The sequence below is a fragment of the Bos indicus x Bos taurus genome, unplaced genomic scaffold (genome assembly GCF_003369695.1).
Source record: "Bos indicus x Bos taurus breed Angus x Brahman F1 hybrid unplaced genomic scaffold, Bos_hybrid_MaternalHap_v2.0 tig00011806_arrow_arrow_obj, whole genome shotgun sequence".
NCBI lineage: Eukaryota > Metazoa > Chordata > Mammalia > Artiodactyla > Bovidae > Bos > Bos indicus x Bos taurus.
The window spans coordinates 21,307-46,883 of NW_020867944.1; the positions used below are offsets into that span (position 1 = coordinate 21,307).

Genomic DNA, 25,577 nt, shown 5'->3' on the forward strand with positions numbered 1-25,577 from the left:
CAGTCAGATTCTTTACTACTCAAGTGACCTGGGAAGCTGTTAATTTAGCTAACAGAACAAATGTAGAAAAATAGACATTAAGTAATCCAGAATCTGCAATCATAATTGTATACATAGTTGATTTTCTATACCCAAAGAATAGCTTGGTAAATAGTTGCATTATGCCTATTAATTCTAAATGTACAAAAAGTTTCAAAAGACATTCAGTTTTATTAAAAATCTGGAACAAATTGAGAAAAAACAGGAGGATAAGATTTTGGTAATGTGGTTAGATCATAATCTGAGATAGAGTATATAAAATGAAAATGAAAATATATTCAAATCAGACATTATGCAAATGCTGAACTTGTAGGAGCTGTGTGTGATGTGCGTTGTTAAGGAAGAATTATATATGTATGATATATATATATACACATTATATATGACATAAAATGTATATATATGTATGTCTATATATAGATATATGTATATATGGGCTTCCCTGGTGGCTCAGCTGATAAAGAATCCACCTATAATACAGGACATCTGGGTTCAATCCCTGGGTTGGGAAGATCCCCTGGAGAAGGGAAAGGCTACCCACTGCAGTATTCTGGCCTGGAGAATTCCATGGATTTTATAGTCCATGGGGTCACAAAGAGTCAGACATGACTGAGCGACTTTCACTTTCACTATATATGTACATATGAACTTTGTACTTATATAAAATGTGCACATGTAAAAGATTTTACTTATTTCATTCATTAAGATGCTATAAATGTTACAAAAGATAATTCAAAGAATCACAATATTATAAATCAGGAATTCACAAATAAACTGATAATAGATACAAAACGGCCTTTCCACTACAGAGCAAATCAGTTGTCTCTGGAAAAAAATGTACCTGTCTATAAACAAGTATCATGTGTGTTTCTCTGGGCTATTTACAATTCACAGAGCTGTAGACTAGTGCAATGGTAAGAGAATGCAGACATCATTAAGAGAAGGGGGTAGGTGACCCTTTTTAAACATCTGTTACAATTTATCATTAAACATTGAAATAGTCCTGAATACTCATTATATTGCCTGGATTAATTCAGTAATTGTCCAAGCATGAAAATTTCTCTAGTTAGATTCCATAGCCTGGCTTATACTCTAAAAAATAAAAAATGGATGTACTACCTACTATTAATATGTTGCCAACTTTAGAACGGTGAATCAATGAGATGCTAAAGATATTTAACTGTAGAAGAAAATCATTTAACATATAATTTGATGAGACAGGCACTGTCATTTTCATACTAATGATGATGAAACTTAAACTTAGTGATTACTTGGCCTGACTAAAGAATTGTAACCGCTGAGCATTAGAGTTAGGATTCAGTTACTAATTCTGTTACTGATTCAGTAACTAATTCTGAATATTTTCTCTTTCTATTTTACAAGCAACTCTTAGAAGTTCCTTTTTTCCTCAGAGGCAAAATGCTTCTCAATGCATGAGAGATAAAGTACTTTGACTCCTCTAACTAGGCAAGGTTTTGACTGAAATAGAAATACTTTAACTTGTTGTGCAAGTAAAAAAATACTGCAAAGTGGAACAGAAGTGAGTTACTCAGAGGGTGCTATATGCAATGTGATTAACCATGATCATTCACATTGGTGAAAGATGAGAGAGTAAATGAAAGTAAGAGGTTCAGAGGTTAGAGTTCACCACTGGTTGATGCTGTGTCATTTAATATGGAAAATTATAGCTTTAAGAAATAGAAGTGGTAAGTTATCAGTTCAACTGGAAATACGTACATTTTCGGTGCTTACTGTTCATATGCCTAGGGGTTACCAGGATGCCCGTGGATTTAGAATTAATGTTCTAATTACTTTAGCCATTTTCATATTTATTTTTTCTCTGACTCTTCAGGTTATTATAAACATCAGTACCCTGTCAAAATTCCAACCTCCACAAACCCTGCAGAGAATGCAGGTGAACAGCTCTGTGAAGACACAGTTCTTTCTCTTGGGAGTCAGTGACCACCCAGAACTGCAGAGTGCTCTTTTTGCTGTGTTTTTGTCCATCTACTCTGTTACCCTGATGGGCAACCTTGGAATGATTTTATTAATCACAGCCAGTCCCCCTTTGCACACCCCTATGTACTTTTTTCTCCGCATCTTGTCTTTCGTAGATGCCTGCTACTCTTCAGTCATTGCCCCCAAGTTACTTGTGGGCTTAATTTCTGATAAGAAGACCATCTCTTACAATGGCTGTGCTGCACAGTTATATTTCTTCTGCTGTTTGGAGGACATAGAGTCTTTTCTCTTGACTGTCATGGCTTATGACCAGTACATAGCCATCTGTAACCCCTGCTTTACACCATTATTATGTCCAAGAGGATTTGTTGCCAGCTTGCAATTGGAGCATTTCTGGGAGGCACCATGACCTCAATCGTCCACACCACAAATATATTTCACCTGTCTTTCTGCTCCAGTGAAATTAACCATTTCTTTTGTGACACCTCCCCTCTCTTCTCTCTGTCCTGCACTGACACTTACATCCATGACATTGTACTGGTGGTCTTTGCTAGTTTAGTGGAAGCCCTCTGCCTTCTAATAGTTCTCCTCTCTTATATCCTCATCTTAGCATCCATTCTTAAAACAGGTTCTGCAGAGGGAAGAAGAAAAGGATTCTCCACTTGTGCTTCCCATCTGACCGTGGTCTCTATCTACCATGGTACCCTGATCTTCATTTATTTGTGCCCTGGCACTGTCCATTCAATGGCTATTGATAAAGTGACCTCTGTGTTCTATACATTGATTATACCTATGTTAAATCCCTTAATTTACAGCCTTAGGAACAAATATGTAAAAAATGCCTTCAGGAAAATGATTAGCAGAAAATTTCTTTCTTAGGATAAAACTGAGGCTGACAGCTTTTCTACCCTGTTTCTTTTTTATTTAATTTAAGTATATTTATTTTAATTGGAGGCTAATTACTTTACAATATTGTATTGGTTCTGCCACACATCAACATGAATCTGCCATGGGCGTACATGTGTTCCCCATCCTGAACCCCCTCCCACCTTCCTCCCCATACCATCCCTCCGTGTCATCCCAGTGCACCAGCCCCAAGCATTCTGTATCAAACCTGGACTGGCGATTCATTTCTTATATGATATTATACAGATTTCAATACCATTCCCCCAAATCATCCCACCCTCTCCCTCTCCCACTGAGTCCAAAAGACTGTTCTATACATCTGTGTCTCTTTTGCTACCCTATTTCTTGACTTTTGTTCTCTAAATCTCTAAAGATTCTGAGTGCTGAAGCTCTAGTACTTTGACATAAGTTCCTATAACCTACCAATACAACCTTCTGAATTTCCCATTATTTTCAATTGTGCCTAAATTGAGTGTAGGGAGCAGGCCTTAATAATCTTAATCTTCTCTCCAAACTAAGGAAGAGTAGCAATAGGGTCTCTGCTGTTTTGCACAAAAGGTGTTTTTTACATCTCTTTCCTCTGTTCCTGAGAGGCCCTAGCGAGGTATCATGAGAAGAGCAACTGCTCTATCCATGTCAATTAAACTTACTTCCCTAAAGGCTCCATTTTTTTTTTAACAATAGGCTTAATAGACTTGCTCAGTCAGTGTTACTGTATCAGATTAGTTTTGTTTGTACCCTTTTTATGTACTTACATCACCCTGTAAATATTCCATCATAACACATAGAAATAAGTAGTAAATAAATAAATAAGAACCCTCTCTCCATGTCTAAATATTCCATAAAAGCATGACGCTTACTATCCTGTTCCCCATTTTTTCTACTATGCCACTTACAGTGTTTGATCTGAGAATTCAATTTGAAAATACTTATTGAACAACAAATGTATGAGTGTAGCCAGAACAACTAATATAAGATTGAACCTTTGTAAAATGATCAAAAAAATTGTTCTTTTCTTTGATTTTATCCTACCATGTTCACTTTAGGTGAAATCTATTTGCATATGGTTTCTTTTGCCCTATACAGAAATGAGAGTCAGAGACAGGAATTATTTGTTATAAAACTCTTCATTCTGCCTTATTTCCTCTTCATTCTGCCTTAATAATATCAGCAAACATCCCCTGATCCTCCAAAGAACACCAAAGAGGACTCTCATCTCCCCACTGGGTTCATAGCATTGCAGTAGTTAATAATGAAAATAAGTAAGCAAATAAACTGAAAGGCCCCATAATATAGTTCATATCATAAACCATATATGTTAAATCATATATTAACACAAATATAGTTCCCTTTGCAGGGGAGGAACAAAGTATTAGTTATATTAGAATGCTATATATAGTGATTATGTTATCTATGAAAGTATGAAATAAATTAGAATACTATTCTAAACAAAATTTTAACAGTGGTTATCACAATTGTGTAGTGCTAAATTATTGTATGCTAGTTAATCCCTGAAATATTTTCCAAAAGCTTAATTAATTGCATATTCTGTTCTGCCTGTATTCAATTAGCAATTAATCCAGTTGTGAAAACAACACAATTTAAAGTTCTCAGAAGCATTCATTTTATCTTAGGTTGTGGCCATGAAAGGAACATGGAGGCACTCTTTATAATTTTAGGAGAGAGCAATTGCTTATACAGATTTTTATTTAGGTTAGGTTTTGTTCACTTATGTTCAATATACCTTTGGTGCTGATGATTTTATAATCAAGGTATCATTTGAAGGAAACAACATATTAAAAAACTTGGAATTTTCAGCAGATTATTTGAATTAGAATTCTAATATGAATTGGAATTTTAGACAAACATATTTCATTGTTTCTTCAATATTTTCTCTCATGATTTCAAGTTATTTATAGTTCATAGAATATAGCACATTTCAGGAACTCTCAATCACTGTCTAAAGCTCTTCGCAACCCAATGAAATTTATTAAGAACATATGAAAGTATTTATATCTGCAAACATTAGGCTTCTCAGGTGGTCCTGAAATTTCTAGACAGTGTAAGACTTTGAAACCTCAATTCCTGTTTTGTTTTTTAATTTCAATTTTTTTCTTCTCAATTAAGCATCTCCCTTTTTCCAATTTCCAGGCATTCAGAGGAATGCCTCCCTGGTCTGGTAAGTCATAGAACATTCAGACCAGGACAATACAATCATGAACTGCTGTTTAGTCTATCAAGGAGAAAAGGTCCAGGTAGACAATTAGCTCCTAAACATATATATCTAGCCCCTAAATAATAGCCTTAGGTCTTAAGAAAGTGTCAAGGAACAGTGTCACAATGTCTGGAAAACCTGAGAAACTTAGGGATCCAAGAAAGCCATAAAAATGACAAACTGGATGTTGTGAAGTTTAAACTAATTGGTCAAAAATGATGCATATTAAAGTTACAAGTCAGCCAAAAATATGCAGATCAATACTAAAAAATATATAAAGCTGTTGTAATCCCCACCTTTTGGGGGCTCTTCTCTCCTTGTCAGTGTCTATGCTAAGGGCTTTGCATCTCTATCTTCTAAAATAAACTTTGCCTGTGTTGAGTGTTTGCTAGTTTGTGGAGTTCATTCCTCGGCTCCAAGAACAGAATCTGGTTTCCTGTTTCAGCACCAGTGATAAGAAATCAGCCTGCCAGTGCAGGACACGCAAGAGGTGTGAGTTCAATCCCTGGATTGGGAAGGTTCCCTGGAATGTGAAATGGCACCCCACCCCAGTATTCTTGCCTGGAAAATTCCATGGACAGAAGAGCCTATGGCTCATCGGGTTGCAAAGAGTTGGACATGTCTGATCATTATAATAATGAAGCCCATTCATATCATGTAAAATTAGCTTCACTGACCATTTTTCAAATATATATGTAATGAAAAAAAAATCCCTGTTCTATTTTTATCTTTTCAAAGTTTTGACTTAATAATGTTTACAGAGGATCAGGAAAATGGGTTGTTTTTGTTTGTTTGTTTGTTTTGGTTTTGATTTATGCTCATTTCGAGAAAATGATGAAGATGGAAGAGAGTTTAAGGTAATAAGATTTGAAGTTGAAGAAGATTTGAAGATTGAAGACCTGAGTTCAAATCTTAAATATACTACCTTTTATTTGTTAGACCTGTGACCTTAGCCAACTAACTCCTCATCAGGGACTAAATTCTGGTATTGAAAGAAAAGATGGTGTAGTTTATCACATGAGGTCACGAGATGGAGTCTGCTGGATTCATCCTTCACTTTATAGCCAGCTCACTGGGCTCGGACGATCCCCTGGAGAAGTGAATGCCAACCCACACCAGTATTCTTGCCTGGAGAATCCCATGGACAGAGGAGCCTGGCGGCTACAGTCCATGGGGTTGCAGAGTCAGATACGACTTAAGTGACTTAGCATGCATGCATGCCAGTCTTAGAGATTCTAGATGCACATCTCAGCTGCAGCTCATATCTGGAGTTCTCTGCCCAGAACCCTAAGGACTAGCTTCTCCTGACCCTGCCTTCCCTCCTGCTAGAGCTTAGCAGAGATTTCTTCACAGTGACCTATGCTGGCCACACCATTTTCAATCTTGGCCAGATGCCTGAAAACTACCTTAATGGTCTAATTTCCAGATGTCACAAGTCCCACCTCACTACTGATTTCTGTGGACAAAACCCTTCTTGTAAAGTTAGTTTCTTTACTGCCATGAGTGGAATTAGATTTATAACCCAGTACACATTTTTATTGTTAGAAGACTCTGCTCTCTAATTCATCCTCTCACACTATTCAACTACCTTATGGTTTATCACTGACTTTAGACTCTCCACCCACACTCTTTTTACTGGCCACTGCTCAGCTGTCAGTCAGACTATCATCTCACCATCCATCTGCTTTAGTTCCCATCTCTGGACCTCAGAGGATGCCCTTTATTAGAAATGTTAACTGCTTACCAATCAAAGTGAGAGGGTAACAGGCAGGAAGGCCAGGGGTCTCTAAATGGAGAAAATAGCCCACAAGTGTTAGACATTTTTATCTCTCTTAAGCGGCAGGAGGAAACAAATTAGTGATATTTTGTCCTTCTCTATACAAATTTAAAAGGAGGTTTCTCTTAAAATACTGTCTTGCCATAAGGACACCTGGTTTCGCCTGAAGTTAACTATTCTCAAACCTAGAGATAACCAATGCCTTTTTCTTATGGAAATGTTTGTCTTCAGCTATGCTAATGTACTATGCGTTTACCCCAAACTCTGTCATCAAGTCGGTTCGCCTCTTGGCTCAGAACCTACTTGAAAAACCAGTATGTTATACTCAGATATAGTTCCCCTAATCTATGTAAATGAAACTATTTGTATGGTGGTCTGCCCTTCTTCAAGATTCAAGTTAATCATTTTATGGCCCAGGATAAACCATTTGGTGCCAAGATTATCCCAAAATGCATCTTATGGGTGAGGGGCCTGGAGCCATTCTGAATTTTAAGACATTCCTTTCTTTCATTAACAGACTGCTAGTGACTATATAACATTCAGCTGAAGATTAGCAGAGGGGTACTCTTCTGCCCCCTTCTGATGCCTATGTCAGAAGCTTTCTCTATCTCCTTTATACTTTAATAAAACTTTATTACCCAAAAGCTCTGAGCGATCAAGCCTCGTCTCTGGCCCTGGATTGAATTTTTCTCCTCCGGGGGCCAAGAATCCCCGTGTCTTCGCATGATTCAACAACAACCTTTCAAAGGGATTTCAGACTGTATATATTTTTGAGAAAATATTTTACAAGCCAGACTTTGATGAAGTTGATATTTCCAGGCTGCCTTATTTTTTTAAAATCCACATATTCACAATATCTTTTTTTAAATTTTTTTTAATATAAATTTATTCATTTTAGTTGGAGGCTAATTACAATATTGTAGTGGTTTTGCCATACATTGACATGAATCTGCCACAGGTGTACATGTGTTTTGCCTATGTTCTCCTCTATTTTTTTGCCTATGTTCTCCTCTAGGAGCTTTATAGTTTCTGGTCTTATGTTTAGATCTTTAATCCATTCTGAGTTTATTTTTGGAAAATTTTGCCTTTTAGCACTTAACTTTTTAATCTGTGTTTGATTAGAATAACCACACATTTCCTGTATTTTAAAAAATCCTGTTTAGAGGAAGTAAAAATTGTTATATATGTACACAACACTACCACAGAATGAACACAAAATCTTTGCTTTACTAAAAGAAGCTAGTTGAGCAAACTGTGATCAGCAAAGTTCCCTGAGTATTTGTGCCAACTGTCACCACACTGTGAATTCAATTAAAACTGCCCTGTGGGATTTCTCAACCAGCCATGTTTGTCATTTTTTCTATTTTGTTTTTGTTAAACATTTCAGAAATGTATGTTATCTTCCCAAGTAGGATATGTAAGCTCCTTGCCCCTAGTCACCAACCATACCCTATCACCCCTTGTTTTCCCCCTGATATTTGTATACGTAACAGACATGCAGTGAGTATTAAGGAATGTCAAGGGTCAAGCTGAATAAAAATTGTCTTTTAATGTCTTAAACCATAGTTATATATCTGAGTAAAAATAGGAACATGCTTCCCTGACACTACCCCACTTCTTAAATACTTAAAGTCTGCTTTGGCTTTTGTTGAACTGGATCATTTCTTCCTATTAAAGAAAACAAACAGAAGCTTCCTACCCTAGGAAGATCAGAAGATTAAAAACCACAATGTAAAAGCAACATAAATGGGCCACAAACCGATTTTTCTCAAAAAAAAAAAAAAAAAAGGAAAGTTTCTTTTAGCAGATTTTCTGTAACTTTTTACTGGATTATAAATAATATCAGGTTGGTTCTTCTTCTTAAGTTCTTGTCTCCTTGTGGCAAAGAGTTGAAACAACACACCAGTTATATCTCAAGCAGGAAGGATGTATTGGGCAAGCAACAAGCAGTACACTCTGTAGGCCTGAGAGTAGAACAGCAACCCCAGGAGTGGCCCTGTCATTTTGGCTTCTCTCTTCCCTTGTTCCCTCCCCTGAGCAGGTTCCTGGGGCCTGACTGGTTACACTCTATGCAAATAGGGGAAAGTACATACATACACCCAAAACCAATCAGGGAAGAGGGTATATTTTCAGGGAAGGGAGCCTGTTGGGTGCCATTTCTGCCAGAGGTTCCCACTTAGGTCCCTGGCTTCCCCTTTTCATGGGCTTTTCTTTTTTTCCTTCTAGTCACTGCTCCTTCTGACCACCATCGTGAACCCCATTTCCCTATTCTAACTATCTAACCATAATAACCCCCAAATAACTCAGAGTTGTAACTGATAGTTTAGAGCACACACTACAAAATGATAGTAACTGGAGTAAGGCAGTCTAAGAGTGCTTCGCTGAAATTTTTCTACTTAAAGAGGAGAGCTGGGTTCTGTGGCAGCGCTGTTGTACAGGAAAACCTCATCCCCTTCAGCCTGTAGTTAAAGCAGAGTCTCAATTACTCCCTGAGAGGCATGGTTGCCTTCCCACTGATGCTCCGAGGACTGTCAGTGAGTGGATATGTGCTGCCCTACATGTGGCAATCATTTTAGTCTGGGCACTTCCCTCTCTGTTTTCAGCACTGCCCCAGCTCAAGAGTCTGTCAAGGCCAAAAGGTCTGTATTTGAGTGTATCTAGACATTCCAGCAAGTGCATTCTCCTGCCAAACATCAAAAGTTTGACTGAGGGCATAAATGTAAAAAGGTGTCACAAAGTATGGCACACATCCATTTCTTTACACCTACAGTTCACCTGTGTCTGTTGTTTGATGGTTTTCTTCAGTAGCATGCTTGTATTTCTTTCTTTTTTTAGTGTATCTATTATAGGCTTTTGATTTGTGGTTTTCATGGGTTCATATGTATTTTCCTGTAACTGTAACTATTTGTTTTAAAATGATAGTCATGTAAGTTCAAACACCTTCTGAAAGATCTACATTTTTTGTTCCCCTCCCCTACTGTTTGTGTTTTAGATATCATCTTGGTGATCTTCACATTTATCTAATCACTATTTATTGTAGTTACAGTCGATTTTAGCATTCTTTTGTCTTTTATTTTCATACTTGGTTTAAGCACTTGATCCTCAGTTCTTACTATACGTTGGCCTTTCCTAGTTGGATTTTCCCTTTCCTATAAATTCTTACTTCTTTTACACTTAGAGAAGACTCTTTTTATGGTCCAGTTCAGTTCAGTCGCTCAGTCATGTCCGACTCTTTGCAACCCTATGAATTGCAGCACGCCAGGCCTCCCTGTCCATCACCAACTCCCGGAGTTCACCCAGACTCACGTCCATCGAGTCAGTGATGCCATCCAGCCATCTCATCCTCTGTCGTCCCCTTCACCTCCTGCCCCCAATCCCTCCCAGCATCAGAGTCTTTTCCAATGAGTCAACTCTTCACATGAGGTGATCAAAGTACTGGAGTTTCAGCTTTAGCATCATTCCCTCCAAAGAAGTCCCACGGCTGATTTCCTTCAGAATGGACTGGTTGGATCTCCTTGCAGTCCAAGGGACTCTCAAGAGTCTTCTCCAACACCACAGTTCAAAAGCATCCATTCTTCGGTGTTCAGCCTTCTTCACAGTCCAACTCTCACATCCATACATGACTACTGGAAAAACCATAGCCTTGACTAGACGGACCTTTGTCGGCAAAGTAATGGCTCTGCTCTTGAATATGCTATCTAGGTTGGTCATAACTTTCCTTCCAAGGAGTAAGCGTCTTTTAATTTCATGGCTGCAGTCACCATCTGCAGTGATTTTGGAGCCCCCCAAAATAATAAAGTCTAACACTGTTTCCACTGTTTCCCCATCTATTTCCCATGAAGTGATGGGACCGGATGCCATGATCTTTGTTTTCTGAATGTTGAGCTTTAAGCCAACTTTTTCACTCTCCACTTTCACCTTCATCAAGAGGCTTTTTAGTTCCCCTTCACTTTCTGCCATAAGGGTGGTGTCATCTGCACACCTGAGGTTATTGATATTTCTCCTGGCGATCTTGATTCCAGCTTGTGCTTCTTCCAGTCCAGCGTTTCTCATGATGTAATCTGCATAGAAGTTAAATAAGCAGGGTGACAATATACAGCCTTTATGTACTCCTTTTCCTATTTGGAACCAGTCTGTTGTTCCATGTCCAATTCTAACTGTTGCTTCCTGACCTGCATACAAATTTCTCAAGAGGCAGATCAGGTGGTCTGGTATTCCCATGTCTTTCAGAATTTTCCACAGTTTATTGTGATCCACACAGTCAAAGGCTTTGGCATAGTCAATAAAGCAGAAATAGATGTTTTTCTGGATATCTCTTGCTTTTTCCATGATCCAGTGGATGTTGGCAATTCGATCTCTGGTTCCTCTGCCTTTTCTAAAACCAGCTTGAACATCAGGAAGTTCATGGTTCACATATTGCTGAAGCCTGGCTTGGAGAATTTTGAGCATTACTTTACTAGCATGTGAGATGAGTACAAGTGTGCAGTAGTTTGAGCATTCTTTGGCATTGCCTTTCTTTGGGATTGGAATGAAAACTGACTTTTTCCAGTCCTGTGGCCACTGCTGAGTTTTCCAAATTTGTTGGCATATTGAGTGCAGCACTTTCACAGCATCATCTTTCAGGATTTGAAATAGCTCAACTGGAATTCCATCACCTCCACTAGCTTTGTTTGTAGTGATGCTTTCTAAGGCCCACTTGACTTCACATTCCAGGATGTCTGGCTCTGGGTCAGTGATCACAACAGCATGATTATCTGGGTCATGAAGATCTTTTTTGTACAGTTCTTCTGTGTATTCTTGCCAGCTGTTCTTAATATCTTCTGCTTCTGTTAGGTCCATACCATTTCTGTCCTTTATCGAGCCCATCTTTGCATGAAATGTTCCCTTGCTATCTCTAATTTTCTTGAAGAGATCTCTAGTCTTTCCCATTCTGTTGCTTTCCTATATTTCTTTTTATGGTAGGTTTAATATTAATGAAGTATTTAGTTTTTGCCTGTCAGAGTAATTCTTTATCTCTGCTTCATGACAGTCTTTCTGGGTAGAGTATCTTAGGGTCTAGGTTTTTCCCTTTTAGCACTTTGAATACATCATACCATTTCCTTCTGGCCTGCAATGTTTCTGCAGACAAATCAGCTGATAGTCTTACAGGGGTTCCCTTATATGTGCTTCCTTGTTTTATTTTTGTTGCTGTTAGAATTCTCTCTTTAACTTTTCCTACTTTAATTATGATATGTCTTATTGTGGGTCTGCTTGGATTCATTGTGTCTGGAACATTCTGCTCTTCCTGTACCTGGATATGTTTCCTTGTTCAGATTCAGGAGGTTTTCAGCATAATTTCCTCAAATACATTTTGATCTCCTTTTCTCTCTCTCCTCCTCTGTAACCCATACAATGTGAATATTAGTATTTTTAATGTTATCCTAGAAATCTCATAAACTGTTTTCAGTTTTTAGAATTTCCTTTTCTCATTACTATGCTGATTGATTTTCATTATTTTACTTTCCAGATAATTGATGTATTCTTCTGTATCATCTAGTCTGCTGTTCCATTTCTTCTACCTTTTTTTTTTTTTTCAATTTCACTTGTTGAATTCTTTACTTCTAATTAGGTCTTTTTTTATATATTTTCTAGCTCCTTGTTAAAATTTTCACTGTATTCATCTATTTTTTCCCCTACTTCAGTTAAAATTTTCATTGCCAATGCTTTGACTATTTTATCTAGTAAACTGCTTATTTCTATTTGCTGAATTTGCCTGTAATCAAGTAAAAGTACCAAAATAAAGCTAAAGCATGTGATTTATTTTTAAAATCATCACGAAAATAATGGTAAGAGTATATCAATTTTAAACCACCAGATGGAAAATGAATTAACAAAAAATCTGATGAAGTATTAGTAATAAGAATGCTAACTGAATTAACAATTTTTAGGTTTCAATGCATACATTAAAGTGGTTAAAGTTTGAAAAATTAAAAAGTTAAACATCCAGGTTAAAAAATTCTCAAGAATTTGGAGGGGAAAATTCCCCAGCAAGATAGTTCAAAGAGAGAAGGAAGGAAATAGATAAAAGTACTAATAAAATGACCTCAAAAGAAGGGCTCTAAAAAAGAAAACTAATAGCGTCGAAAACCTCTGACAAGAATTATCAGGGAAAAAACACAATTAACGAATGTTAGAAATGAAATGGCCATTAAAAACTGACAATTAAATGTTAAAATAACTTTATAGCAAACATTTAAAATATTAGATGAAATAAATTATTTTTAAAAGTGAAAGTTACAAAAATTGAATAATAAAACAGAAGAACGTGAATAGTTCCATAACTGACATTAAACTAAAAATTTTAAACTGCCTCATAAAAGAACATTTCAGTCTCAGGTGGCTAGATGGACAAATTCTGCCTAAATATTAGAGGAACAAACAGCATTAATCTTATACCAGCTCTTCCAAAGGTGAACAGGACGAAGAGAGAACATTCCTCAACTTACCAATATTTTTTTAGACCGACACAACCCAGGTAGCAAAATCTAAAAAGGACATTATAAGAAAGGAAAAATACAGGCCAAGAATCTTCCTGAACATGGATGAACAAAATATACAATGTACTAATAGCACACTGAACTCTGTGAAACGTTAAAAGAATGATATATCACAATCTGCGTTGATTCTAAGGAAGATAAGGTAGGCTTAACATTTAAAATTAAAGCCATGTAGTATTTCATATTAATAAAATAAAGGAGAAAAAAGTTTTCTTGGTAGAGATAATAAGAAAAGCATTTGATAAAATGTATCACTCATTTATGACAGAAACTCTCAGGAAACAAGGAATACAGTTGTCCTGTGTTCCAAGACCCGCACAGATACCAAAATACATGGATGCTCACAACCCTTTTATAAAATGGTGCAGGTTACAACCTATGCACATCCTCCCATATACAATAAATCATCCCTAGATTACTTAAAATGCCTAATACAGTGTGAATGCTATGTAAATAGTTGTAAATACAATTGAAATGTTATGTAAATCTTTACTAGCATTCAATAAATTCAAAATTTCCTTCTTGGAAACTTCTGGAATTTTCTTTCCCAAGTATTTTTATTATTATTATTATTATTTTTACTGAAGGATAATCGCTTTACATAATTTTGTTGTTTTCTGTCAAACCTCAACATGAATCAGACATAGGTATACATATATCCCCTCCCTTTTGAACCTCCCTCCCATCTCACTCCCCCTCCCACCCTCTAGGTTGATGCAGAGCCCCTGTTTGAGTTTTCTGAGCCATACAGCAAATTCTCGTTGGCTATCTATTTTACATATGGTAATGTAAGCTTCCATGTTACTCTTTCCATACATCTCAGACTCTCCTTCCCTCTCCCCATGTCCATAGGTTTATTCTCTATGTCTGTTTCTCCATTGCTGCCCAGTAAATAAATTATTCAGTACCATTTTTCTAGATTCTGTATACAGGCATTAGAATATGATACTTTTCTCGTTCTGACTTACTTCACTCTGTATAATAGGCTCTAGGTTCATTCACCTCATTAGAACTAACTCAAATGCGTTCCTTTTTATGGCTGAGTAATATGTCATTGTGTATATGTGCAACAACTTCTTTATCCATTCATCTGTCTCCCAAGTATTTTTGATCCACAGACTCAACCAACTGTGGATGCACAACCCATGGATTTGGAGGGATGACTATACACGGGAACTTACTTAATCTGATAAAAGGGTGAAATGTTTGTCCTTGTTAGTTTGGAAATGAGGAAACAATGTCATTATCACCAATCCACCCATTTAACAAGTATTCCTATTCAATCTAGAAGTTGTTGAACAAACAACACAAACAAGAGATTAGAGAAGAAATAAAACTGCTGTTATTCATGATGACATGATTGTAGCATGATGTATTTGTGATTGTATCATGATGTATTCATGATGACATGATTGTATGCATAAAAAGTTCAAATAAGCCAGAAAAGCAATTAGAAATAATAAATTCTGAATACAAAATCAACATATGAAAATAAATTGTTTTCTCCAACCACAAACACAGAATAAACCTTTAAAGATGCTTTTAAAAATACTATCATTTTGAGTTTATTTTTGTGTATGGTGTTAGAAAGTATTCTAGTTTCATTCTTTTACAAGTGGTTGACCAGTTTTCCCAGCACCACTTGTTAAAGAGATTGTCCTTTCTCCATTGTATATTCTTGCCTCCTTTGTCAAAGATAAGGTGTCCATAGGTGCGAGGGTTTATCTCTGGGCTTTCTATTTTGTTCCATTGATCTATATGTCTGTCTTTGTGCCAGTACCATACGGTCTTGATGACTGTGGCTTTGTAGTAGAGCCTGAAGTCAGGCAGATTGATTCCTCCAGTTCCATTCTTCTTTCTCAATATTGCTTTGGCTATTTGAGGTTTTTTGTATATACAACTTGTGAAATTATTTGTTCTAGCTCTGTGAAAAATACCGTTGGTAGCTTGATAGGGATTGCATTGAATCTATAGATTGCTTTGCGTAGTATATTCATTGTCACTAAACTGATTCTTCCAATCCATGAACATGGTATATTTCTCCATCTATTAGTGTCCTCTTTGATTTCTTTCACCACTGTTTTAAAGTTTTCTATATATAGGTCTTTGGTTTATTTAGGTAGATATATTCCTAAGTGTTTTATTCTTTTCCTTGCAATGGTGAATGGAATTGTTTCCTTAATTTCTCTATTTTCTCATTATTAATGTATAGGTATGCAAGGGATTTCTGTGTGTTGATTTTAAATCTTGCAACTTTACTATATTCATTGATTAGCTCTAGTGATTTTCTGGTGGAGTCTTTAGGGTTTTCTATGTAGAGGATCATGTCATCTGCAAACAGTGAGAGTTTTACTCCTTCTTTTCCAATTTGGATTCCTTTTATTTCTTTTTCTGCTCTGATTGCCATGGCCAAAACTTCCAAAACTGTTGAACAGTAGTGGTGAAAGTGGGAACCCTTGTCTTGTTCCTTACTTTTAGGGGAAATGCTTTCAATTTTTCTCCATTGAGGATAATGTTTGCTGTGGGTTTGTCATATGTAGCTTTTATTATGTTGAGGTATATTCCTTCTATTCTTGCTTTCTGGAGAGTTTTTATCATAAATGGATGTTGAATTTTTTCAAAGGCTTTCTCTGCATCTATTGAGATAATCATATGGATTAAAGATCTAAACGTAAGACCAGAAACTATAAAGCTCCTAGAGGAGAACATAGGCAAAACACTCTCTGACATAAATCACAGCAGAATTCTCTATGACTCACCTCCAAGAATATTGGAAATAAAAGCAAAAATAAACAAATGGGACCTAATTAAAATTAAAAGCTTCTGCACAACAATGGAAACTATAAGCAAAGTGAAAAGATAGCCTTCAGAATGGGAGAAAATAATAGCAAATGAAGCAACTGACAAAGAACTAATTTCAAAAATATACAAGCACGTCCTGCAGGTCAATTCCAGAAAAATAAATGACCCAATCAAAAAATGGGCCAAAGAACTAAACAGACATTTCTCCAAAGAAGACATACAGATGGCTAACAAACACATGAAAAGATGCTCAATATCACTTATTATCAGAGAAATGAAAATCAAAACCACAATGAGGTGCCATTTCAGGCCAGTCAGAATGGCTGCTATCAAAAAGTCTACAAGCAATAAATGCTGGAGAGGGTGTAGAGAAAACGGAACCCTCTTACACTGTTGGTGGGAATGCAAGTTAATACAGCCACTATGGAGATCAGTGTGGAGACTCCTTAAAAATGGAAATAGAACTGCCTTATGACCCAGCAATCCCACTACTGGGCATACACACCGAGGAAACCAGAAATGAAAGAGACACATGTACCCCAGTATTCATCACAGCACTGTTTATAATAGGCAGGACATGGAAGCAAGCTAGGTGTCCATCAGCAGATGAATGAATAAGAAAGCCATGGTACATATACACAATGGAGAATTACTCAACCATTAAAAAGAATACATTTGAATCAGTTTTAATGAAGTAGATGAAACTGGAGTCTATTATACAGACGGAAGTAAGCCAGAAAGAAAAACACCAATACAGTATACTAATGCATATATATTGACTATGCCAAAGCCTTTGACTGTGTGGATCACAATAAACTGTGGAAAATTCTGAAAGAGATGGGAATACCAGACCACCTGACCTGCCTCTTGAGAAATTTGTATGCAGGTCAGGAAGCAACAGTTAGAACTGGACATGGAATAACAGACTGGTTCCAAATAGAAAAAGGAGTACGTCAAGGCTGTATATTGCCACCCTGCTTATTTAACTTCTATGCAGAGTACATCATGAGAAATGCTGGACGGAAGAAGCACAAGCTGGAATCAAGATTGCTGGGAAAAATATCAATAACCTCAGATATGCAGATGACACCACCCTTATGACAGAAAGTGAAGAGGAACTAAAAAGCCTCTTGATGAAAGTGAAAGTGGACAGTGAAAAAGTTGGCTTAAAGCTCAACATTCAGAAAACGAAGATCATGGCATCCGGTCCCATCACTTCATGGGAAATAGATGGGGAAACAGTGGAAACAGTGTTAAACTTTATTATTTTTTGGGCTCCAAAATCACTGCAGATGGTGACTGCAGCCATGAAATTAAAAGACGCTTACTCCTTGGAAGGAAAGTTATGACCAACCTAGATAGCATATTCAAGAGCACAGACATTACTTTGCCAACAAAGGTCCGTCTAGTCAAGGCTATTGTTTTTCCTGTGGTCATGTATGGATGTGAGAGTTGGACTGTAAAGAAGGCTGAGTGCTGAAGAATTGATGCTTTTGAACTGTGGTGTTGGAGAAGACTGTTGAGAGTCTCCCTTGGACTGCAAGGAGATCCAACCAGTCCATTCTGAAGGAGATCAGCCCAGGGATTTCTTTGGAAGGAATGATGTTAAAGCTGAAACTCCAGTACTTTGATCACCTCATGTGAAGAGTTGACTCATTGGAAAAGACTCTGATGCTGGGAGGGATTGGGGGCAGGAGGTGAAGGGGACGACAGAGGATGAGATGGCTGGATGGCATCACTGACTCGATGGACGTGAGTCTGGGTGAACTCCGGGAGTTGGTGATGGACAGGGAGGCCTGGCATGCTGCGAATCATGGGGCCGCAGAGTCGGACACAATCGAGCAACTGAACTGAACTGAACGCATATATATGGAATTTAGAAAGATGGTAATGATAACACTGTATGCGAGACAGCAAAAGAGACACAGATGTATAGAATAGTCTTTTGGACTCTGTGGGAGAGGGAGAGGGTGGAATGACTTGAGAGAATGGCATTGCAACGTGTATAATATCAAATATGAAGTGAATCACTAGTCCAGGTTCAATGCATGATACAGCATGCTTGGGGATGGTGCACTGGGATGAGCCAGAGGGATGGTATGGAGAGGGAGGTGGGGGGCTGTTCAGGATGGGGAACACGTGTACACCCGTGGTGGATTCATGATGATGTATGGCAAAACCAATACAATATTGTAAAGTAATTAGCCTCCAATTAAAATCAATAAATTTATATTTTAAAAAATAAATAAATAAAATAAAGACAGGAAAAAAAAACTTTCATGATAGTGGCATAGAAATAAACACACAGACCAACAGAACCAAATAGAGAATCCAGAATAAACTTTCACATATGCAGTTAATTAACATTTTCATGAGGAGGCTAGGAACAAGCAGTGGGGAAAGGATAGTCCCCTCAACAAATGGTGTTGGGAAAACTGAATAAATACATTTCGAGATAAAGCCAGATCCCTATCATATGCCACTCAGAAACATTAACTCAAAATGGGTCAAAGACTTAGATATAAGACCTGAAACCACAGAACTCCTAGAAGAAAACATAAGGAAGAAGCTCCTCGTCACTTGCCTTGGCAACGATTTTATAGACATGAAACAAAAAGCACCAAAAAAGCGGGGGGCAGAATCAATCAGTGAGACTACATTAAACTCAACAGCTATTGCACAGCAAAAAATCACAAAGGCAACCTACAGGAAAAATAAATTGCAAACCATGTATCAGATAAAGGGTTTATGTCCAAAATTTATAAAGAACTCGTACAACTTAATAACCATTTTTTTAAATTGGCACAAGAACTAAATACACATTTCTCCAAAGAAAACATCTGTGGCCAAAGGTATAAAAGAAGGGGCTCAGCATCACTAATCATCAGAGAAATTCAAATAAAAAACACAATGGGATATCACACAAAGCCTCTAAAAATGGTGATCATCAAGACCTACAAGAGATAAGTGGATGGAGAGGCTGTGGAGAAAAGGGAACCTCCTACACTGCTGATGGGAATGTAAATTGGTGCAGCCACTATGGAGAACAGTATGGAGGCTCCTCAAAAAATTTAAAAATAGAGCTACCATATGATCCAGCAATTCCACTTCTGAATATTAGAAGAAAATGAGTTGTTGCTGTTCAGTTGCTAAGTCATGTCCGACTCTTTGCAACCCCAAGGACTGCAGCATGCCAGGCTTCCCTGTCCTTTGCAATCTCCTGAAGTTTGCTTAAACTCATGTCCATTGAGTTGGTGATGGCATCCAACCATCTAATGCTCTGTTGCCCCCTTCTCCTCCTGCACTCAATCTTTCTCAGCATCAGGGTCTTTTCCAATGAGTCAGTTCTTCGCATCAGATGGCCAAATACTGGAGTTTCAGCTTCAGCATCATTCCTTCCAATGAATATAGGGTTGATTTCCTTAGGATTTGATCTCCTTGCTGTCCAAAGGACTGTAAAGAGTCTTCTCCAACACCACTATTTGAAAGTATCAATTCTTCGGCTCAGCCTTCTTTATGGCCCAACACTCACATTCATACATGACTACTGGAAAAACCATAGCTTTGACCATATGGACCTTTGTTGTCAAAGTTATATCTCTGCTTTTTAATATGCTGTCTAGGTTTATCATAACTCTTCTTCCCAGGAGCAGGCATTTTAAAATTTTGTGGTTGCAGTCCCCATCCACAATGATTTTGGAGCCCAAGAAAAGAAAATATGCCACTGTTTCCACTTTTTTCCCATCTATTTGCCATGAAGTGATGGGACCAGATACCATGATTTTAGTTTCTTTATGTTTTTTAGTTTGAAACCAGCATTCTTACTTTCCTCTTTCACCCTCATCAAGAGGCTCTTTAGTTCCTCTTCACTTTTGGCCATTAGAGTGGAATCATTTGCATGTCTAAGATTGCTGATATTTCTCTCAGCAATCTTGATTCCAGGTTGTGATTCATCCAGCCTGGTAGGTTAAGTAAGCAGGGTGACAATACACAGCCTTGTCCTACTCCTTTCCTAATTTGGTATTGCATGTCCAGTTTTAACTGTTGCTTCTTGACTCCTACACAGGTTTCTCAGGAGACAGGTAAGTGGTCTGGGTACTCCCATCTCTTTCATAATTCTCCACAGTTTGTTGTGATCCACAGAGTGAGTCAAAGGCTTTCACGTAGTCAATGAAATAAAAGCAGATGTAATGCCCTTGCTTTCTCCTTGATCCAACGAATATTGGTAATTTGATCTGTAGTTCCTCTGCCTCTTTGAAACCCAAATTATATGCCTGGAAGTTCTTGTTTCACAAACTGTTGAAGTTTAGCTTGAAGGATTTTCAGTAAAACCTTGCTAACATGAAATGAGTATAACTGTATGGTAGTTTGAATATTCTTTGGCATTGCCCTTCCTTGGGATTGAAATGAAAACTGACCTTTTCTAGTCCTGTGGCCACTGTTGAGTCTCCCAAATTTGCTGACATATTGAGGGAAGCACTTTAACAGCAAGATTCAAAAGGATATCTGTACTCTCATGTTCATAACAGCATTTTTACAATGGCCAAGATATGGAAACATCCTAACTGTCCATTAACAGATGAATGGATAAAGAAAATGTGGTCTATATATACAGTGAAACATTCAGCCATTAAAAAATAATAATAAAATTTTGCCATTTGAGACAAATGGCATTATGTTATCTGAAATAAGTCAGACAGAGAAAGACAAATATCATATCATCTCATTTATATGTTGAATTTTTTTTTTTTCAAGAAGCTCACAGAGACTATATCGATAGTTACCAGAGGTGGGGGGTGAAAGGTAGGTGAAATGGGTGAAGATGGTGAAAAGGTTCAAACTTACAGTTACAAAATATAAGTAACTGTACTTAACAGATCTTAAAAGGTCTCATCACAAGAAAAAAAAGGAAATTTTTAACTATGTATGTTAATGAATGTTAGCTAGACTTGTGGTGATCATTTAATAATTTATATAAATATCACATTATGTTATACACCTAAAACTAATATGTTATTGTTGTGTCTGACCCTTTGTGATCCCATGGACTGCAGCATGCTAGGCCTTCCTGCCTGTCACCATTTCCCAGAGTTCTCCCAAGTTCATGTCCATTGAATCAGTGATGCCATTCAACCATCTTTTTTTTTTTTTAAAGTATAAAAGGCAAAAAACTAATATAATGTATATCAATAACAACTCAATTTAAAAAAAAATACAAAACTTCAGTGAGAAAATAAAAATGATGTAGGTGTATATAAACAAATTGATCATGATTGTGGATTTGGAATCTCAGTTACTCACTCCTTTCCAAACTGACAGTTAAATCTGATAAAATTCTAATTGATGTCCCAAGTGTGCCAGTGCCTTTTAGTGGGATATGATAAACTGATTTTAAAATGTATATTCAAAAGAGTCTAAAATGACCAAGGTAATCTTTAAAAAAAGTCAAAGGGACTTCCCTGGTGGTACAGTGGATAAAGAATCCATCTGCCAATGAAGGAGACATGGTTCAATTCCTGGTCCAGGAAGATGCCACATGCTGTAGGCAACTAAAGCCACAACTACTGATGCCTGTATGTTCTAGAGTCTGTGAGCCACAAGTAATGAGCCTCTGTGCTGCAACTACTGAAGCCCATATGCCTAGAGCCTGTGCTCCACAGCAAGAGAAGCCAACACAGTGAGAAGGCCACACACCACCACAGAGAATTGCCCCTGCTCACTGCAACTAGAGAAAGCCCTTGTGCATCAACAAAGACCGAGCATAACCAAACATTAATTAATTTTTTAAAATATCAAAGCAGAAAGACTATTTCAGACATCAAGACATTTTACAATGCAATAATAATTAAGCATGCTAGCATTTTTACAAGGATACACAAACACACAGTAGAATAGAGATTCACACAGCAGACTCTCACCTGTACAGATAGATAATACAATATGAACTGTGCCTCACAAACATACTTTTGAGGATAATTATAGATTTAATCTAAACAACAAAGCTTCTGAAGATAATAGAGGAAGATATCTGGTTGCTTGCAGAGGCAAAGACTTTGAAACAGAGCACCCAACACACAAACTATGGAGCAAGCAACAGACAATTTAGACTACATTAAGTGTAATCATCAAAAGACACCATGATATCAATGAACCTATTTGCAGGGAAGGAATGGAGACACAGATGTAGAGAATGGAATTAAGGACACAGTCGGGGAGGGAGAGAGTGGGACACATGGAGAAAGTAGTGTCAACATACATATTCTATCAGGTGTAAGATGGATAGCTGGTGAGAAGTTGCTGTTTAGCACAGGGAGTCCAGTCTTGTGCTCTGTGGTTACCTGGGGGAATGGGATGGGGGACGCTTGGGAGGAACATGATGTATGTAATAATTATGGATGATTTGCATTATTATATGGGAGAAACCAACACAACATTGTAAATACTTAAAAACAACAAATGAAAATAAAAACAGACAATAATTTAAAAAAAAAAACAACAAAACACCATGAAGAAAGTGACCTTAACTGACCAAGGATCTGAATCCATAACAAAGAGCTGCTACAGCCACTAAGAAAAATACAATCAACCAATAGAAAAATGAGAGAGAAGCCTCAAAAAAGAACCTAAACATAATACAAAGTTACTGACCACATTAATAATCAGAGAAACGTAAACTGAACCACAGTGATATAATATTACACAACCATCAGAACGGTCAGTCATACAAAAAATAGACAGTAATAGTACCAAAGTTGCCAAGAATGTAAAATAATGGGAATTCTCATCTACTATTGACTGAGCTGTCAATTGGTAGAATTATTTATGAAAAGTATTTTGCCATATCTTATAAAGCTGGACATATGCATACCTACTCCCAGGCATATATCCAACAGAAATGTACAAGAATGTCATAAGAGCATTTTAAAATCACTCAAATGAAAAACAGCTATGTTCATAAACAGCAGAGTAGCTATATAAAATATGAAAACCGCACATTTGGGGGAAACCCCCCAAAAATGAAAATAAATGACAGTTTTCCTGGTGGTTCAGATGATAAAGCATCTGCCTGTAATGCAGGACACCCGGGTTTGATCCCTTGGTCAGGAAAATCCCCTGGAGAAGGAAATGACAACTCATTCCAATACTCTTGTCTGGAAAATCCCATGGATGCAGGAGCCTGGTAGGCTACAGTCCATGGGGTCACAAAGAGTTGGACATGACTGAGTGACTTCACTTCACTTAATGTGAGCAAAGTAGCAGATACAGAATAGTGTATACTGTAGGACATTTTCATCAAAGTTCCAGAAAGAGATAAAACTACACCAAAATGTTTCAGGACTGATACTAGGATGCTATGTGATAAGTCACTTCAGTCCTGTCCAACTCTTTGTGACGCCATGGACTGCAGCCCACCAGGCTCCTCTGACCATGGGATTCTCCAGGTAACAATACTGGAGTGGGTTGCCATTTCTTTCTCCAGGGGAAATCTTCCTGACAGGGATCAAACTCAGGTCTCTAATATCTCCTGCTTTGGCAGGCATATTCTTTACTACCAGCACCACCTGGGAAGCCTGAAACTAGGGTAGTAAGATCATTTAGGGAAAGTTGATTGTGGTTCCCATACAAGCCAGCATTAGCTACTTGTGACAGCAAGGAATGGGGAGTTCTCTGTGATTCTGTCAAAGTTGATTTATTTATTTTGCATTGCAGTAACTTTAGGAAAAGGTAGATGCTTCTGTATCAAAGCAGAATGATACTTGGTTGGGTTACATCTACCCCCTCAAAACTAACACTGATGTATTCAAACTATTGAAATATATCATCTTTTTTTGAGAAAGTGAAAACTTTATCCATAAAACATTGTTTACAAGTATATAAGATACACTGTGGTACTTAGGTTTATTTTCCAGGGCATATTTACCCATAACTTGATGTCAAAACTGGGAACAGGCATACTTGGGCTTCCAAGGTAGCACTAGTATCAATTGATAGGACTACTTATGAAAAGTATTTCACCATATCTTATAAAGCTGGACATACGCATACCAACATGCACCATATGAACCCACTTCCCAATGCAGGAGATACAAGAGATGTGAGTTCTGATCTCTGAGTCAGGAAGATTCCCCTGGAGGAAGGTATGGTAATTCATTCCTGTATTCTTTCCTGGAGAATCCAATGGACAGAGGGGCCTAGTGGGCTACAGTCCATGGGATTGCAAACAGTCAAAAACAACTGAGGTGACTTAGCACAAATGCATCCTGGGCAGACCCAGGTTACACACTGAACAAAATAACCCCTAACACTATCTATTGCCTTGGTTTCACTAACTTAATAGAAAATCCTGACCTTGGTAACCTCATAATTATAAAAGATGCCTCAGTTCAGTTCACTTCAGTCGCTCAGTCATGTCTGATTCTTTGCAACCCCATGAATCGCAGCACGCCAGGCCTCCCTATCCATCACCAACTCCCGGAGTTCACTCAAACTCATGTCCATCGAGTCGGTGATGACATCCAGCCATCTCATCCCCTGTCATCCCCTTCTCCTCCTGCATCCAGTGCTTCCCAGCATCAGAGTCTTTTCCAACGAGTCAAGTCTTCTCATGAGGTGGCCAAAGTACTGGAGTTTCAGCTTTAGCATCAATCCTTCCAAAGGAATCCCAGGGCTGATCTCCTTTAGAATAGACTGGTTGGATCTCCTTGCAGTCCAGGGGACTCTCGAGAGTCTTCTCCAACACCACAGTTCAAAAGCATCAATTCTCCAGCGCTCAGCTTTCTTCACAGTCCAACTCTCACATCCATACATGACCACTGGAAAAACCATAGCCTTGACTAGACGGACCTTTGTGGGCAAAGTAATGTCTCTGCTTTTGAATATGCTATCTAGGTTGGTCATAACTTTCCTTCCAAGGAGTAAGCGTCTTTTAATTTCATGGCTGCAATCATCATCTGTAGTGCTTTTGGAGCTCCCAAAAATAAAGTCTGACACTGTTTCCCCATTGATTTCCCATGAAGTGATGGGACCGGATGCTATGATCTTAGTTTTCTGAATGTTGAGCTTTAAGCCAACTTTTTCACTCTCCACTTTCACCTTCATCAAGAGGCTTTTTAGTTCCTCTTCACTTTCTGCCATAAGGATGGTGTCATCTGCACATCTGAGGTTATTGATATTTCTCCTGGCAATCTTGATTCCAGCCTGTGCTTCTTCCAGCCCAGCGTTTCTCATGGTGTACTTTGCATATAAGTTAAATAAGCAGGGTGACAATATACAGCCTTGACGTACTCCTTTTCCTATTTGGAACCAGTCAATTGTACCACGTCCATTTCTAACTGTTGCTTCC

General features: G+C 37.7%; 1 protein-coding gene across 1 annotated transcript; it reads left to right on the forward strand.

Annotated features, from left to right (window-relative positions):
* The first annotated feature begins 612 nt into the window (after nucleotides 1-612).
* Nucleotides 613-2,427, forward strand: LOC113889349 (olfactory receptor 5I1-like). Its single transcript, XM_027536030.1, has one exon. It carries the CDS (start codon nucleotides 1,655-1,657, stop codon nucleotides 2,405-2,407), a length of 753 nt encoding a protein of 250 aa, XP_027391831.1. The 5' UTR covers nucleotides 613-1,654; the 3' UTR covers nucleotides 2,408-2,427.
* Nucleotides 2,428-25,577: the final 23,150 nt, after the last annotated feature.